Source organism: Oncorhynchus nerka, linkage group LG18 (genome assembly GCF_034236695.1).
Source record: "Oncorhynchus nerka isolate Pitt River linkage group LG18, Oner_Uvic_2.0, whole genome shotgun sequence".
In the NCBI taxonomy this organism is placed as follows: domain Eukaryota; kingdom Metazoa; phylum Chordata; class Actinopteri; order Salmoniformes; family Salmonidae; genus Oncorhynchus; species Oncorhynchus nerka.
The window spans coordinates 7443440-7462148 of record NC_088413.1 but is presented as its reverse complement, the minus strand read 5'-3'; the positions used below and the strand labels follow the sequence as shown (position 1 = coordinate 7462148).

Genomic DNA, 18709 nt, shown 5'->3' with positions numbered 1-18709 from the left:
ATACAGGGAACAGGTTAACATTAGGGCTCTGGTCTACTATACAGGGAACAGGTTAACATTAGGGCTCTGGTCTACTATACAGGGAACAGGTTAACATTAGGGCTCTGGTCTACTATACAGGGAACAGGGCTCTGGTCTACTATACAGGGAACAGGGCTCCATTAGGGCTCTGGTCTACTATACAGGGAACAGGGCTCCATTAGGGCTCTGGTCTACTATACAGGGAACAGATTAACATTAGGGCTCTGGTCTACTATAACATTAGGGCTCTGGTCTACTAGACAGGGAACAGGGCTCCATTAGGGCTCTGGTCTACTATACAGGGAACAGATTAACATTAGGGCTCTGGTCTATTATTTTTGTTTTTTTGACAGGTAACAGATTAACATTAGGGCTCTGGTCTACTATACAGGGTCAAACAGATTTACGTTTGAACTTTCCAACTATTGTGATTTCGAGGTGAAACTGCAACAACAAAGGATTTAGGTTTAAAAAAATATATGAAATGAACTTACCTTGATGATTTTGTGTAAATCCAATGGGTTGTCCACGTTAATTCACCGTCTTCACTTTCATTTATTTGGTTGAAATGACGTGGAAACAAACTTTAATTCAACCAGTTTTTGCCCAGTGCGGACACGACGGAGGACTAGTCCGCCTATTTAAATGACTCAGGCTAGACTTAGTGGTTGTTTTCAACGTTGAAATTCAAGGTGTTTCGAGTGATAACGGCATAACCATAACAACCATAATTCATAGCAAGTTTATTTTATTAAGATTAAATGACTTAAATGTAAATGTAAATCTAACGGAGTGAAACAATGCGTCTTCTATCAAGGACACCGGACAGGTTTCTCCGCTCGTAAATTGATCAGACGTTGTTAAGCTACCCATGAAATAACAAATCCGACCTGACAAAACCGTAACATTTTACTCATATTTAGCACAAAGAATAAACCTACAAAGAGGCCAAGTTTATTTTTTTACATTCAACAAGTACAAGTACATTCAACATTGTTTTAATCGAATATAGTCTCAATGCGGCATGACTGTGGGAATGTTTTTTACAACGATGACCTGGAGAAAACGTGCGCGTTGGATTCCATAAATAAGTCGTAATATTCTTTGTTGTTATCGAATGACTTGTTCATTCAAATTTTCTGTCGATTAATTCAATTTCAACTATTATAGCGTCAATTGGACTATATGACGACATAAACAAATTGTGTTCCATAAGGTTTGATTTAAAATAAAGAATAATAATAAGAATAATAATAATGTATCGCATCAATTGTATGACGACATAAACAAATTATGTTCCATAAGGTTTGATTTAAAATAAAGAATAATAATAATGTGTCGCAAATTCTCATTCATTTCTTACGATATTTTAACGGTCAACTCAAAATACGGGTTGAAATACAAAAGGATGGGGAAGTGCAGTGGGCCGATATGACAATATATTTGTGGGTTGTATTTTTGAGCTGCATTAATAAACAATGGTAAGAAATACATTGTATATCTAATCAATTTGCGCTCAGGTTTTGAACAATGCAGCTTTTCATTTGTTCACCCAAAACAGGCTTTCAATACTTCAGTAAATAAATAAAAGTAGCCGAAGTAAAATAAATAAATTCACTCATACTGTAACTCATAAAATATATCAAATAACGTAATTACAATTTTATCGGCTAATTTGTTTTGTTTTTCTTCCCTTGTAGAACAAAGATTAAGAGACCAAAAAATCCATCTACCCTTCTACCCACTAAGAAGAGACCCACAAATCTATCTACCTTTCTACCAACTAAGAAGAGACCCAAAAATCCATCTATCCTTCTACGCACAAGTCCCCCCCCCCCACCCACACCACACCCCCACCCCACACACACACAACGAACCACGCGCTATTACGGCCTTCACTCCAACCAGACATGACAGGTGCGTGACCTCTTTAACACGGGGTCATAGTACCGTTTCATTCACGTTATTGAGTGTCGTGTAAAGAGGAGCGTGCTCTCTGATCCGTGGTCAAGGGCTAACTCTGGCCTATAGGTACTATGAGAGAGGAAGAGACAGAGAGACAGAGACAGTGAGAGCAGGGGTGGTAAGGGGGAGAGATAGAGAGAAAGGAGAGAGAGGGTGAGGGGGGTAAGGGGGAGAGATAGAGGGAGAGGGAGAGACAGAGAGAGAGGGGGGGTAAGGGGGAGAGATAGAGAGTGAGATGGAGAAAGAGAGAGGGAGAGAGAGAGAGAAGCGGGGTGAGGAGAGCCAGTGGTCCCGGTAAAGGTCATCACTGCTGCTGACTCCATTGAAATAAGTAATGAAGAAAATAATGAAGGCGTGTTCGGTTGCCATGTCACCCAGAAGGGTAAAAGCGGACGTCAGCGATCATTTTAATATTTTTATGGAGGATGATGAAACTTGTGTTTTTCATTAGGAAAGTCAATATCAACTTGAACCATAATTAATGCACAATAACATGGATATCTCAGAACACAGGGCACTCAATGAGCTGGACATATTCTGTGTTAATTCAAATAAATCATAGGCGATCTCGGCTGTTCTTGACTACCTGAGTATTGTAACATCATTTTATATTCAGTCATTTAGCAAACGCTCTATACAGAGCGACTTACAGGGGCAATTAAATAGGGATAATAAGACTTTACATTGTGATAGTATGTTTTCTTTATTTAACTAGGCAAGTCCGTTAAGAACAAATTCTTATTTACAATGACGGCCTACACCGAAAACAAACCGGGACGACACTGGGACAATTGTGCGCCACCTTTTGTGACTCTCAATCACGGCCTTGATGTGATGCAGCCTGGATTCGAATCAGGGACTGAACTGCAGTGCCTTTAGACCGCTGCGTCACTCTGGAGCCGGAGAGAAATAATGACGACTCAAAAACAAAATGTCACGTGTCCTCGGTACTACCAGCAGAACTTCCCTTCCCTGTGTGAATGGGAGATTTCTGAAATAATACACTACGACGGCAGGAAGACAACTGCCTACGATGAATTTTATTTTCCTCAATATGCTCGGGAAAAAAAAATCTATAGTGATTAGAAATATTAAGCTATAGCCGACATTTAGTATGGTCTCTCCTAGCTAAGATTTAACATACAGTCAAGACGACAGGGTCATAACATAACATAGAGCCCTAATAATACACAGAACGGAGAGATAAAATAACAAAACATATTTAGCCTTTACGTATCAACTCCCACAGAAAAGCGCACACGGTAAGCCTACATTAATTAGTCTTTACGTATCAACTCCCACAGAAAAGCGCACACGGTAAGCCTACATCAATTAGCCTTTACGTATCTACTCCCACAGAAAAGCGCACACGGTAAGCCTACATTAATTAGCCCTTATCTACCCCCACAGAAAAGCGCACACGGTAAGCCTACATTAATTAGCCTTTACGTATCTACTCCCACAGAAAAGCGCACACGGTAAGCCTACATTAATTAGCCTTTACGTATCTACTCCCACAGAAAAGCGCACTCGATAAGCCTACATTAATTAGCCCTTATCTACTCCCACAGAAAAGCGCACACGGTAAGCCTACATTAATTAGCCTTTACGTATCTACTCCCACAGAAAAGCGCACTCGATAAGCCTACATTAATTAGCCCTTATCTACTCCCACAGAAAAGCGCACACGGTAAGCCTACATTAATTTGCCTTTACGTATCTACTCCCACAGAAAAGCGCACACGGTAAGCCTACATTAATTAGCCTATAGAGCTGGAAAATATTGACCAAAAATCCATACTGCGGTAAATTGCCTGAATTGAAGCGATAATGATGAATAGAACGATACGTTTATAACTTAAATACACACTACATCTTTTTTTTACATGGTATTATCTACTATTAGTAATTCACATTAACACTCGTATCATTTATTTAGTGAAGACTTCTTATCTGTAAGGAATGCTACCAGCTAAATACCAGCGATAAATGATCAGGTTGGTTTGTGTCGATTATTAGCTGTTTATGGTCCCAGCTCTTACAATAGTACCAATTATCGCTTTACGCAGAGATAGACGCAGAGATATACGCAGAGCTATACGCAGAGATATACACAGATATATACGCAGAGCTATACGCAGAGATATACACAGATATATACGCAGAGCTATACACAGATATATACGCAGAGCTGTACGCAGAGCTATACGCAGCGCATTTTTCGTCTACAAGAAAATGGGCTCTAAGTTGTTGTTTATTTTAAATGTTTTAACTATGATGATTTTAGAGTCCCTTTTATTCAGATCCTACATGTCAAGCAGCGTACTGCATTTCCCCGGTTAGCCAATAGGCGGTGATGTATGTACAGTAGTAGATACAGACCGCTCTTCCTTTCCGTGTACAGCGCTGTGGAACCATATGGGACCCGCGAGGAGGAGGAGGACTGTGTTCTCTCTCTCTTCCTGTATTTTTATTTGCCTCCTAATTGACCCAAATAAAGGCTCGTTCACTGAATGACTGGGGGGAGGGTCTCCCTGGCCCCGGTGGTGCACGCGGACACACACACGCGAGCCTGCAGCAGTAGCTGAGGGGAGGCGAGTCCCCGTCAGACAGAGTAATTATCGGCTCCGTCCCAAAATGTACCCTATTCCTTTTATAGCGCTTTCCTTTGACCAGGGTCTGTAGGGCTAGGGTCAAAAGTAGTGCACTGTGTAAGGGATAGAGTGCCATTTGCGACGGAAACCTCTCTCTGCTCTCCTGGAGTCATCCCATTTGATATTGTGGCTTGTCCAATCAGCGGATACCCTCCGCTCGTCAACCGTTTGTCTTGACTCGCCTCCCCGCTGTAGGCTACAACCTCTCCGGTCTCTGCCCGGTGCTGTGCTGGCGCCACGGAGCTCCAGGGCCGCCCTGGTAACGGTTTCGGTGATGAGGATTTATCATTTCTAAACAGGGGAGACTGGAGAAACCCGGTTGAGATGGTGCTTTTAAGATCCGACCGGGACACACATCAACAACAACAACGAAAATAACAGTTGTTGTGCGGAGTAACAGAACACACGTGCTCGTCGTCACCGACGCAGGAGGATTGTTTTGTTTGAGTGGCCAGGGTTATGCATTTGTTTTTCATTTAAAAACATCATGCACGACAAGGCGACAGACACTCAGGCTTCGACACCGTCAAAAGTCTCCTCGTTTTACATCGAAAATCTACTCGGCTCGAGGAAGAATGGAGAGTCAACGTATTTCAACGGACAGGTCAACAACAACAACAACAGCCAGTATAGTAGCAGGACCGCGGAGGAGAGTATGGAGCGGAATGAGATGGTCTACCCTATCCGAGTCTTAGCGGGACATCCCAGCCAAGTGGCCGGTCAAGAGGCAGCCTTCCCTGGCCACGGCGCCGAGGGTTCCCCTCGGAGAGACTCGCAGTTAGAACGGAACAGAGGAGCCGCAGCCGTTAACGTCAAACCACTCAGTCTCAAAAGGTCCAACAGTAAGTTGCCTATATCTTTATTTTATTGGATAAATTGTTGTGTTTAATTGTTTTTTAACGACATACTCGAATCTACTGTATGAGATCCATTGTAAAATAAAATGCCCAAAAGAGCCATCGTTTAAATGTGACTGTATGGGCAATACAGTAATCTGTCTGTATTCCGTTAGATAAATATTCCTATAATTATCTTTGACTGCATGATCGAAGCTGGTAGGATAGTCTATATTGTGTATATAAAAAAACAGCTTCTCATTGCGATCGAAGGGTTTGAATGGCCCAGTTATATTAGGCTATAACAACACGAGGTTTTAGGCCTGTAGTCTACATCTAGGGCCAAGAACATCTCACAATAACCATCATTGAATCAGTCCCATTGACGTAAAAACAAAAAAAACTATTTTTTTACCAGGGAGACCTGCCAAGGAGGTTTAACCACATGTCGCCATGTATGTCGGCGTATCACGTTACGCCGACATGTGTTATATGTTACGTCTATATCGTGTGTCGTGATAGTCCTATCGCGCATCATGACTAAGCCTATATCTCTAATAACGCACACTGCCTGTCACTATAGGTCGGGATCGCAAATGGGACCCTATTCCCTATATAGTGCACTACTTTAGACCAGGGCCCTATTCCCTATATAGTGCACTACTTTAGACCAGGGCCCTATTCCCTATATAGTGCACTACTTTAGACCAGAGCCCTATTCCCTATATAGTGCACTACTTTAGACCAGAGTCCTATTCCCTATATAGTGCACTACTTTAGACCAGAGTCCTTTTCCCTATATAGTGCACTACTTTAGACCAGAGCCCTATTCCCTATATAGTGCACTACTTTAGACCAGAGCCCTATTCCCTATATAGTGCACTACTTTAGAACAGAGCCCTATTCCCTATATAGTGCACTACTTTAGAACAGAGCCCTATTCCCTATATAGTGCACTACTTTAGACCAGAGCCCTATTCCCTATATAGTGCACTACTTTAGAACAGAGCCCTATTCCCTATATAGTGCACTACTTTAGACCAGAGCCCTAGTCCTCTGGTCCTGTCTGGTCAGCCAGTCTACTGATAGAGGGAAGTGTCCCGTGGTCCTGTCTGGTCAGCCAGTCTACTGATAGAGGGAAGTGTCCCCTGGTCCTGTCTGGTCAGCCAGTCTACTGATAGAGGGAAGTGTCCTCTGGTCCTGTCTGGTCAGCCAGTTTACTGATAGAGAGAAGTGTCCTCTGGTCCTGTCTGGTCAGCCAGTCTACTGATAGAGGGAAGTGTCCCCTGGTCCTGTCTGGTCAGCCAGTCTACTGATAGAGGGAAGTGTCCTCTGGTCCTGTCTGGTCAGCCAGTCTACTGATAGAGGGAAGTGTCCTCTGGTCCTGTCTGGTCAGCCAGTCTACTGATAGAGGGAAGTGTCCCCTGGTCCTGTCTGGTCAGCCAGTCTACTGATAGAGGGAAGTGTCCCCTGGTCCTGTCTGGTCCTGTCTGGTCAGCCAGTCTACTGATAGAGGGAAGTGTTCCCTGGTCCTGTCTGGTCAGCCTGTCTACTGATAGAGGGAAGTGTCCCCTGGTCCTGTCTGGTCAGCCAGTCTACTGATAGAGGGAAGTGTCCCCTGGTCCTGTCTGGTCAGCCAGTGTACTGATAGAGGGAAGTGTCCCCTGGTCCTGTCTGGTCAGCCAGCCTACTGATAGAGGTTAGTGTCCCCTGGTCCTGTCTGGTCAGCCAGTCTACTGATAGAGGGAAGTGTCCTCTGGTCCTGTCTGGTCAGCTAGTCTACTGATAGAGGGAAGTGTCCTCTGTAGGGTCAACGAGGCCCGTTTGCTTAATTTGGTAACTAACAGAAGCACTGAGCTCATGTTTGGAGTCCCCCCCCCTCTCTCTCTTTCTCTCTCTCTCTCTCTCTCTCTCTCTCTCTCTCTCTCTCTCTCTCTCTCTCTCTCTCTCTCTCTTCCCTCTCTCTCTCTCTCTCTCCTCTATCTCTCTCTGTCTCCCTCTCTCTCTCTCTCCCTCTCTCTCGATCTCTTCCCTCCCTCTCTCTCTCTCTCTCTCTCTCTTTTCCCCTCCTCTCTCTCTGCAGCCTTTCCAAACTCATTAAAGGCTCAAGAGTGCAATTATTTTGTCCGAGTGGATGACCCCAGGGAACAGGGGTCTTGGTCTCTTCCGAACAGCCGTACAGGCACAGGGTTATATCCCATGGAGCCCTATTCCCTATACTTTGGAGTCCTATGGCCCTGGTCTAAAATAATGCATCACTAGTAATGGTCACTAGTAGTTCACTATATAGGGAATAGGGCCCTGGTCTAAAATAATGCACTAGATAGGGAATAGGGCTCTGTTCACTAGTAGTGCACTAGATAGGGAATAGGGCCCTGGTCACTAGTAGTGCACTAGATAGGGAATAGGGCCCTGGTCTAAAATAATGCACTAGATAGGGAATAGGGCTCTGTTCACTAGTAGTGCACTAGATAGGGAATAGGGCCCTGGTCACTAGTAGTGCACTAGATAGGGAATAGGGCCCTGGTCTAAAATAATGCACTATATAGGGAATAGGGCTCTGGTCACTAGTAGTTCACTATTTAGGGAATAGGGCTCTGGTCACTAGTAGTTCACTATATAGGGAATAGGGCTCTGGCCACTAGTAGTTCACTATATAGGGAATAGGGCTCTGGTCACCAGTAGTTCACTATATAGGGAATAGGGCTCTGGTCACTATATGGGGAATAGGGCCCTGGTCACTAGTAGTTCACTATATAGGGAATAGGGCTCTGGCCACTAGTAGTTCACTATATAGGGAATAGGGCTCTGGTCACTAGTAGTTCACTATATAGGGAATAGGGCTCTGGTCACTAGTAGTTCACTATATAGGGAATATGGCTCTGGTCACTAGTAGTTCACTATATAGGGAATAGGGCCCTGGTCACTAGTAGTTCACTATATAGGGAATAGGGCCCTGGTCACTAGTAGTTCACTATATAGGGAATAGGGCTCTGGTCACTAGTAGTTCACTATATGGGGAATAGGGCCCTGGTCACTAGTAGTTCACTATATAGGGAATAGGGCCCTGGTCACTAGTAGTTCACTATATAGGGAATAGGGCCCTGGTCACTAGTAGTTCACTATATAGGGAATAGGGCTCTGGTCACTAGTAGTTCACTATATAGGGAATAGGGCCCTGGTCACTAGTAGTTCACTATATAGGGAATAGGACTCTGGTCACTAGTAGTTCACTATATAGGGAATAGGTCTCTGGTCACTAGTAGTTCACTATATAGGGAATAGGTCTCTGGTCACTAGTAGTTCACTATATAGGGAATAGGGCCCTGGTCACTAGTAGTTCACTATATAGGGAATAGGGCCCTGGTCACTAGTAGTTCACTATATAGGGAATAGGGTGCAATTTGAAGGTCTTCAAGTCCTGGTTAAGGAGGGTTGTTGTTAGTTAACTTTGTTCATATTTGGATGACATTGTTTTGTCAGGTTTTTGTAGGCCTCCGTTCACCCAGTTAAATAAAGGTTAAATAAATGAAAAGCATTTCAAAATAAATGTATCAACAGCAGTCAGACTAAACGGCTCCCTATTCCCTCGGCCCTAGGTCAGAAGTAGTTCATTATATATAGGGAATAGGGCCCTGGGTCAGAAGTAGTTCATTATATATAGGGAATAGGGCCCTGGGTCAGAAGTAGTTCATTATATATAGGGAATAGGGCCCTAGGTCAGAAGTAGTTCATTATATATAGTGAATAGGGCCCTGGGTCAGAAGTAGTTCACTATTTAGGGAATAGGGCCCTAGGTCAGAAGTAGTTCACTATTCAGGGAATAGGGCCCTAGGTCAGAAGTAGTTCATTATATATCGTGAATAGGGCCCTAGGTCAGAAGTAGTTCATTATATAGGGAATAGGGCCCTAGGTCAGAAGTAGTTCATTATATAGGGAATAGGGCCTTAGGTCAGAAGTAGTGCACTATTTAGGGAATAGGGCCCTAGGTCAGAAGTAGTTCACTATATATAGTGAATAGGGCCCTAGGTCAGAAATAGTTCATTATATATAGTGAATAGGGCCCTAGGTCAGAAGTAGTTCATTATATAGGGAATAGGGCCCTAGGTCAGAAGTAGTGCACTATTTAGGGAATAGGGCCCTAGGTCAGAAGTAGTTCACTATATATAGTGAATAGGGCCCTAGGTCAGAAGTAGTTCACTATACAGGGAATAGGGCCCTAGGTCAGAAGTAGTTCACTATATAGTGAATAGGGCCCTAGGTCAGAAGTAGTTCATTATATAGTGAATAGGGCCCTAGGTCCGAAGTAGTTCACTATTTAGGGAATATGGCCCTAGGTCAGAAGTAGTTCACTATTTAGGGAATAGGGCCCTGGGTCAGAAGTAGTTCACTATTTAGGGAATAGGGCCCTAGGTCAGATGTAGTGCACTATTTAGGGAATAGGGCCCTAGGTCAGAAGTAGTTCATTATATATAGTGAATAGGGCCCTAGGTCAGAAGTAGTTCACTATATAGTGAATAGGGCCCTAGGTCAGAAGTAGTTCATTATATAGGGAATAGGGCCCTAGGTCAGAAGTAGTTCACTATATAGGGAATAGGGCCCTAGGTCAGGAGTAGTTCATTATATAGTGAATAGGGCCCTAGGTCAAAAGTAGTGCACTATTTAGGGAATAGGGTGCCCGTTTTGAGCGCATTCTACTATTCAGAATGGGTAGGCACCCTGACCACCTTGGCCATCTTGGTTATCTCTGCATCAGTTATCTCTCCATATATTATCTCTCCATATATTATCTCTCCATATATTATCTCTCCATCATATTATCTCTCCATCATATTATCTCTCCATCAGGTATCTCTCCATCAGTTATCTCTCCATCAGTTATCTCTCCATCAGTTATCTCTCCATCATATTATCTCTGCATCAGTTATCTCTCCATCAGTTATCTCTCCATATATTATCTCTGCATCAGTTATCTCTCCATCAGTTATCTCTCCATATATTATCTCTCCATCAGTTCTCTCCATCATATTATCTCTCCATCATATTATCTCTCCATCAGTTATCTCTCCATCATATTATCTCTCCATCAGGTATCTCTCCATCAGTTATCTCTCCATCAGGTATCTCTCCATCAGGTATCTCTCCATCAGTTATCTCTCCATATATTATCTCTGCATCAGTTATCTCTCCATCAGTTATCTCTCCATATATTATCTCTCCATCAGTTCTCTCCATCATATTATCTCTCCATATATTATCTCTCCATCAGTTATCTCTCCATCAGTTATCTCTCCATATATTATCTCTCCATCAGTTATCTCTCCATCATATTATCTCTCCATCAGGTATCTCTCCATATATTATCTCTCCATCAGTTATCTATCCATCAGTTCTCTCTGCATCATATTATCTCTCCATCAGTTCTCTCTGCATCATATTATCTCTCCATCAGTTCTCTCTGCATCATATTATCTCTCCATCAGTTCTCTCTCCATCATATTATCTCTCCATCAGTTCTCTTCATCAGTTATCTCTCCATCATATTATCTCTTAATCAGTTATCTCTTAATCAGTTATCTCTCCATCAGTTCTCTCCACTAGATATCTCTCCATCAGTTATCTTTCCATTACTCTTTAAGCTCAAAGATGAACTATAGGTACAAGGCCTATATTTTAACCCTTTGTTTTTATGGCCAACTTCTGTTCTCAGCAACAGCCTATTGAAATAATTCAGACTTTGATGCCATGTGTCCATATTCGATTCACATTTAATTCATGTTGTATTTTTTCCCACAGATCCCAACGAGGACAGCAGATGCTCAGATTACGGTTGCTGCTCCCACTCAACCAGCGACCGAGACTCCGTCTCTTCCGCCGTGTCAGAAGAACCCACTGAAGGCAGCGACCGAGACTCCGTCTCTTCCGCCGTGTCAGAAGAACCCACTGAAGGCAGCGACCGAGACTCCGTCTCTTCCGCCGTGTCAGAAGAACCCACTGAAGGCAGCGACCGAGACTCCGTCTCTTCCGCCGTGTCAGAAGAACCCACTGAAGGCAGCGATAAAACGGGACGGAAACCGGCAGACAGCAGCCTGACCGATGACAACGACGAGACGCAGAATCCCTTTGACGATCAGTCGGACCCGGAAGCCCCTCTGGACCCGAGCTCTGTCCGGAAGAAGAAAACTAGAACCGTTTTCAGTCGGAGTCAGGTGTTTCAGTTGGAGTCGACGTTCGATATGAAACGGTACCTGAGCAGTTCTGAACGGGCAGGTATCGCGGCCTCTCTCCAGCTAACGGAAACGCAGGTGAAAATCTGGTTCCAGAATCGACGGAACAAATGGAAGAGACAGATGGCCGCGGATCAAGAGACCGTAAACGTTTCCCACTCGTCCCAACGGATAGTCCGAGTTCCGATTCTATATCACGAAAGCTCCACGCCCTCGACGTTGGGTTTCAATGTCAACGTGTCCCAGGTCTCCCCTCCTTTGATGAGTTTCTCGAACCCTGTGAACTATCCCTTCTCCTCCTTTGCGCACTCCATGCGTTTACTACGCTCGCAAATGACCGGGTTGGTGTAAAGACCGTTACCGAGCTTTCACTTCTTTTTTTTGTTCAGGTCACGTCATTAATTTATTCAATTATTGAAGATAGCGAGTCGTGCAATAACAATAACTGCAATGGCCGCGGAAAACTACACAAGTAAAACAGTTTGAAGATATGGCCTTTAGACTTACAATTGATCGCGGTGTTTTTGTAATGTTATAAATGTACTACTTTAAATATCTACTTGTATTATATTATCGCCACACTAGATAATGATAGTGTTTGTGCCGGTCCACATTGCTATGTGTTTTTTAATATACATTTATTTGTTGCAAAGACTTTTACATTCAAAGGCCCGTTTCTAAGGTCACTTTTTTACTCCACAATATAGCTCTAAATAAACGAATCACAAGATATGAGTGATGTGTGTGTGTGTGTCTGCTGTTTCGACTAACGTCCAGAGTTGAACTTGCATGAGATTCGATTGATCGATCAACTGTAGCCTACAAATTGATCAATTCATGTGAAATGGTAAGTCATTTGATCGGAATTTACCCAATCTATTGGCTCCTCCCGGACTATAAGATACAAATATAGACTAGTATCTTTTATTTCGCCAGTTTTACTTCCGTCAAATAGACACGGACGAGGACAGAAGACGTAGTGTGCAGCGAACTGCACAAGTCCTCCGTCCGGGCAGCGAAAGTTCTCACACATATCAGCGTATAGACCTTCACTTCTTAAACACAAGTTCATTGTAAAAGTTACCAAATGAAATGTTTAACCTAAAGTAGTAGGGGAGCGGAGAAGAAAAAACAAAATGCCTATTTGAAATCTATACATATATATATATATATATATATATATAAGAAGCTCGCGACACGTTTCCATGGGAAAAAACAACAACATTTGTCTTCATTGAATTATTTTGAACATGGCCTTGCCCGGCATGCAGGCCTAACATGCTCTCTGCCCTGCAACTGAACTGGGAACACCCGTCTCTCCATTAGAGGAAATATGGTCTGATGTCATCATTCATATTTATAAAACACACGGGGTCATCGAAAGGACGTTGGTGAGGACAAATGAATTATAGGCACTATTACATAAATATGACATCACGCTACTGCAACACCAGGCCTGAGCTGGCTGGCAGCTGGCAAGTTGTGATTGTGAGCCTCAGTAGACTAGACGACTGTATAAGAAACAGTTGAACCATAGAGTTAGTTGGTTTATAGACCTATACGGTAGGACTCATAATTCTATATCTTTACCTTTATTTAACTAGGCAAGTCAGTTAATTAAGAACACATTCTTATTTTCAATGACGGCCTAGGAACAGTGGGTTAACTGCCTGTTCAGGGGCAGAACGACAGATTTGTACCTTGTCAGCTCGGGGGTTTAAACTTGCAACCCTGCATAGTAGCCTACTATGGCCCGTAGTAGGCTACTATGACCAGGTCGCAGTTGTAAATGAGAACTCGTTCTCAACTGGCCTACCTGGTTAAATAAAGATGAAATACAAATAAATAAAACTATGATAGTATGTTATTTATTTACAACACAGGTAGACGTTTTATTCAGAGGATCCACGGACCCACTAAAGTAGCCTCTCTTATAATCCGAACTAATAGGATTATAGCTTATAAATATTTATGATTATATAACTATTCATATTCTGCCTGTACGTTTAGCCGCCATTCATTCGGGAGAAGGATCTGTATTGGGAGCCGCCATTCATTCGGGAGAAGGATCTGTACGGGAGAAGGATCTGTGGGAGCCGCCATTCATTCGGGAGAAGGATCTGTACGTGGGAGCCGCCATTCATTCGGGAGAAGGATCTGTACGTGGGAGCCGCCATTCATTCGGGAGAAGGATCTGTACGTGGGAGCCGCCATTCATTCGGGAGAAGGATCTGTACGTGGGAGCCGCCATTCATTCGGGAGAAGGATCTGTACGTGGGAGCCGCCATTCATTCGGGAGAAGGATCTGTACGTGGGATCCGCCATTCATTCGGGAGAAGGATCTGTACGTGGGAGCCGCCATTCATTCGGCAGAAGGATACTAGAGATAACGTCCGAGGGCAACACATATTTAGGAGTAAAACAACACAATGCTAAGTACATTCATCACAACCACATCCCCATCGAAGACGATAGACGTTTTGCTTTAGGGAGAACGTGTGGCCGTGGGGTTTCCTGGGTAAAATAACGTACACGAATTCAAATTCCTTCTGCTAATGGTTTTATCTGTAAAACGGACAACAGCAAAAATATGTTCACGATCATCACCTCAACAAACAATACAATAGAGGGTTCTAACTTTATTCCGGACAATAAACAGTCATCAATATAGCGCTCAATATCATGTGGATAACAGTAGCCTACCCATAAACACAGTCTAGGTCTATATGAATAAGTGGCGCAGCGGTCTAAGGCACTGCATCTCAGTGCTAGAGGTGTCACTTACAGACATCCTGGATCGAATCTAGGCTGTATCACAACCGGCCGTGATCGGGAGTCCCGTAAGGCGGCGAACAATTGGCCCGGCGACGTCCGGGTTTGTCAGGTGTAGGCTGCCGTTGTAAATAATAATTTACAGGCCTCTGTTCTCCACTATAGCGTGTAGTCGTTCAGCCATTATATTGATTATAGGCCTATACCTCATAGCCTTGTGCAAAAACACAATGGCGTTAAAATACTTTAAAGTACTACTTAAGTAGTTATTTTGGGGAGGTTTCTGTACTTTACTTTACTCTTTATATTATTGACCACTTTTACTTTTACTTCACTACATTCCTAATGAAAATCATGTACTTTTAACTCAATACGTTTTCCCCTGACACCCAAAAGTACTTGTTACATTTTTAATGTTTAGCAGGACAGGAAAATGGTCGAATTCATACACTTATCAAGAGAACATCCCTGGTCATCCCTACTGTCTCTGATCTGGAGGTCTCACTAAACACTAATGCTTCATTTGTAAAATATGTCTTGAGTGTTGGAGTGTGCCCCCCTGGCAATCAGTAAATAAATAAATAAAATGTTTTAAAAAATGGTGCCGTCTGCTTTGCTTAGTAAAAGGAATTTGAAATTATTTACACTTTTACTTTTAATACATGAGTTTACAATAACTTTTCCTATTTAAGTATATTTAAAACCAAATACGTTTAGACTTTTACTCAAGTAGTATTTTACTGGGTGACTTTCAATTTTACTCGAGTCATTTTCCATGAAGGTATATATATATATTTTTTTTTTACTATGACTCAAGTATGACGTTTGGGGACTTTATCCACCGCGGGCGGAATATAGAAGCCTGATGGGTTCTATTCTATTCGTTCCCTTCTATCAGTTAACGAGTTTATAAGACGCAAATAAATAAATATGCGTTAATGAATTGCAATGCAGGCCTAAATTAAATGGAAACGGTTACACATAGCAATGGAGCTAGGTTATTTTAATTGACAGTAAATGTCGTGTTCAATATGTTATTCCAGCTACATTCATGTAAATACTTTTTATAATATATTTATATGGGTGTTTCTCTTGTTTGTTTTTTTTTTACTTTGAAAACTACAGCTCGTCGAAAAGGCCTCATTAAAACGTGAACTTCGTTAAAACGCGTGCCAGTCATTTAAAAAAAAAAAAACGCTGAAACGCTGAAACCCCGTAATCCACCTCCGCTTCTCCCAACGACAAAAACTTCTGGTGGACATCGGGTTTGGACCCGGTCAGCACCAGGTGTTAAGTCTAAAACAGGATGTATTAGGTAGCCTACCTTCTAAGGCAGAACTGTAGGGTCTATAGCTAGACATTATATATGCACCAACCCAAAGCCATGACTGCAGACAAATAAAATAGGCTAATTCCTCAAATACAGCACACCTCAAATTAAATTATTTCTAATTAATCATTTCCATTCTTCGTTTCGTAGCCTGTATACCAGATGCCAGGCTCAAGAAAAGAAGGGGAAAACGATAACATTCTACTCCCCTCTCTCTCTCTCTTCCCCTCCCCTTGATGCAATTGGCCCCTCGCAGGCACTCCTCTTGTCCAATGGACGAGGGCGCACCAACGTTCCATCCGGTCCGTGAAAGTTACAGGCGAGGCAGAGAGAGAGAGAGAGAGGCGCGCCGTGAAAGCCCCAGTCCAATCCCCTCATCATCCTCGCATGGAGCAAATGGTGCGTGGAGCGTCAAGACGTCGTTAGGAAGAGAGAAAGAGAGTTCCAAGTTCCACTTCTAGAGCGCAGGGACATTTTGTTCCAAAATTCCTTGCGGGAGAAAAGAGACAATTTCTCTAAAATGATGAGCAAAGTGGACGCGTCATGCAAGCCGACTGCCGCGTCTCTCAAATTCACCATAGACAACATTCTGAACCTGCAGACATACTCGAGCGGTAACAACGGTAGGAAGACAGTTGACAGCTGTCATTCCGGTAGCAGGCTACAGAATAGCACGGGACTGTACTGGTTCGATGACCATCAACGGAGAATTGACCCCGCGACAAGGCTACACGATGCAGGTAGGCAACTGTTGCCTAATATGGTCAAATATGAACGTTAAACACTGCACTGTATCAGACTAAACTGCCTTTTTGTAGCCTGATTCAACACATCGGGCCTAATGCATTTATATGTGTAGCATAATATTGTAGCCTGATAAACTGTCAGCGTCAAGCTATATATATATATATATATTGCGGAATACAATTTCTGTCCCATTTCTGTTCTCAGAGCCGGATAACGACTGTAGCCCAACCGGAGGACCCAAGGCCGTCGCTATCACCCGGGAAGACTCGTTACAGATCACCGACAATTGCTTCGAAAGTGGGGACAGCGGCGACGACTGCTCCTCGACGCATCACACCGGAGACGGTGATAGCAGCGGCAAGAAAAAACAACTGTTATTAATAACCAAGAAAAAAACTCGCACAATCTTCTCCAAGAGACAGATCTTTCAGTTGGAATCTACTTTCGATATGAAGCGGTACCTTAGCAGCGCCGAGCGCGCCTGCCTCGCCAGTTCTCTCCAGCTAACGGAAACGCAGGTCAAAATCTGGTTCCAGAACCGAAGGAATAAATTGAAAAGACAGATTTCAACAGCGCTAGATGGTCCCAACGGTGATTTCTCCGACGCGGGTCCGGGGAAGGCTCTGCAGCTCCCGGCCTTGTACAAAGACAATAACCTGCTGGGGAGATGCTTGATGCCGATGCCCCTGCCCATCGTATACCCTGGCAGTAGCACGCATTATTTATGTTTTTCCAATGCCACCAAGTACTTTAGTCTATTCGAAGGAGACGTTGTCCTGTAGTAGACAAGGCCGAGTCTGCTTAAAGGAGACGTAGTCCTATTTAAACCCGGCCTAGTCTGTTCGAAGGAGGCGTAGGGTTAGCGTCATCGCCAAAAAGACACTGTTTACAAAGTGATATATCATGCCAATTACAGCTTCCGCATTTAGCGCCCCCCCCCCCTCATCATCGTGTTAAAAAACGTAAGGTCGAGTCTGGCCCATGTAGGCCTTTAAAAAGCCCACTTGTAAGGATAGCCTGTTGACCTAAGGCCTAGCTCCATCCTACGTGTCACATCGATAGCCTGCGCCAATTGTATTTATTGACACACATCAACAATGTTGATACAAAACTCAAGAACATATTTGCAGGATATCCTATCACACAAAGACATGCAGAATAACTCCATATTCAGTTTTATGTTATAATAATAGATAGTTGTTTCGGTACGCAGAGTACCAGCGTAGGCCTAAAACAGTGGGTCTAATAATCATTTATTAAATTATTATTATTATTATTATGAACCTGTTATTAACAACAGCTTGTCCCAGCAGTCTAAACACGGCCAAAGATGGTATTATATTTGCATGCATGTACTGTATTATATTTCATTTTCAATTCATTAAATTAACTATGTATTTAAAATGAATGTAATGATTTTTTTTTTTTTACGCACGTTTAAACTTTATATCAATTAGAAGTATAACATTCTTATTTCTTCCCAATACTATAAAATTGACTGAATCTGTCATTAAAAAATGTTTTTTAATGTATATATAAAAAAAAAACATCGTTTGGTACAAAGGTTTATGTATACTATGCGTTGCTGTGCTGCGCCTTAAAGCCTTCAGTTGTAGGATGTCTGGGGAACGGATGTATACATGCATTTTGGAGTTGTTTTACAAAACGCATTTACTCTTAAACACCGTTTAATGTAGAGATGTCAAAAGTGTCACACAAACAATTAACAACATGTCTGCTAACTATTAGTACGGTTCCAGAAACACGTAATGAATGTGGCATTTTTCACAATTCTGGTATAGAAACACAGAATTCACATTTCATAATAAATATTATGAACCCGAAGACAATAGGCTTATTGTTGTAACACGCTTTGGCGTGTAACTAATCTCAAGACACAGCATGTGAATCTGATTATCAGCAACGACGAGAGAGAGCGAGACAGCGAGAGACAGAGAGAGACAGAGAGAGAAAGAGGGAGAGAGAGAGAGACAGAGAGAGAGAGAGAGAGAGAGAGAGAAAGAGAGAGAGAAAGAGAGAGAGAGAGAGAGAGAGAGAGAGAGAGAGAGAGAGAGAGAGAGAGAGAGAGAGAAAGAGAGAGAGAAAGAGAGAGAGAGAGAGACAGAGAGAAAGAGAGAGAGAAAGAGAGAGAGAGAG

General features: G+C 42.9%; 2 protein-coding genes across 2 annotated transcripts; both read left to right on the top strand.

Annotated features, from left to right (window-relative positions):
* The first annotated feature begins 4554 nt into the window (after nt 1-4554).
* Nucleotides 4555-12756, top strand: LOC115115154 (homeobox protein HMX1-like). Its single transcript, XM_065003234.1, has 2 exons — nt 4555-5482; nt 11273-12756. Exons 1-2 carry the CDS (start codon nt 5128-5130, stop codon nt 12052-12054), a joined length of 1137 nt encoding a protein of 378 aa, XP_064859306.1. The 5' UTR covers nt 4555-5127; the 3' UTR covers nt 12055-12756.
* A 2921-nt stretch (nt 12757-15677) lies between these two features.
* On the top strand, nt 15678-18446 carry hmx4 (H6 family homeobox 4). The gene is made up of 2 exons (XM_029643645.2): nt 15678-16545; nt 16757-18446. The coding sequence occupies exons 1-2, from the start codon at nt 16326-16328 to the stop codon at nt 17332-17334; spliced, it is 798 nt and encodes a 265-aa protein (XP_029499505.1). The 5' UTR covers nt 15678-16325; the 3' UTR covers nt 17335-18446.
* Nucleotides 18447-18709: the final 263 nt, after the last annotated feature.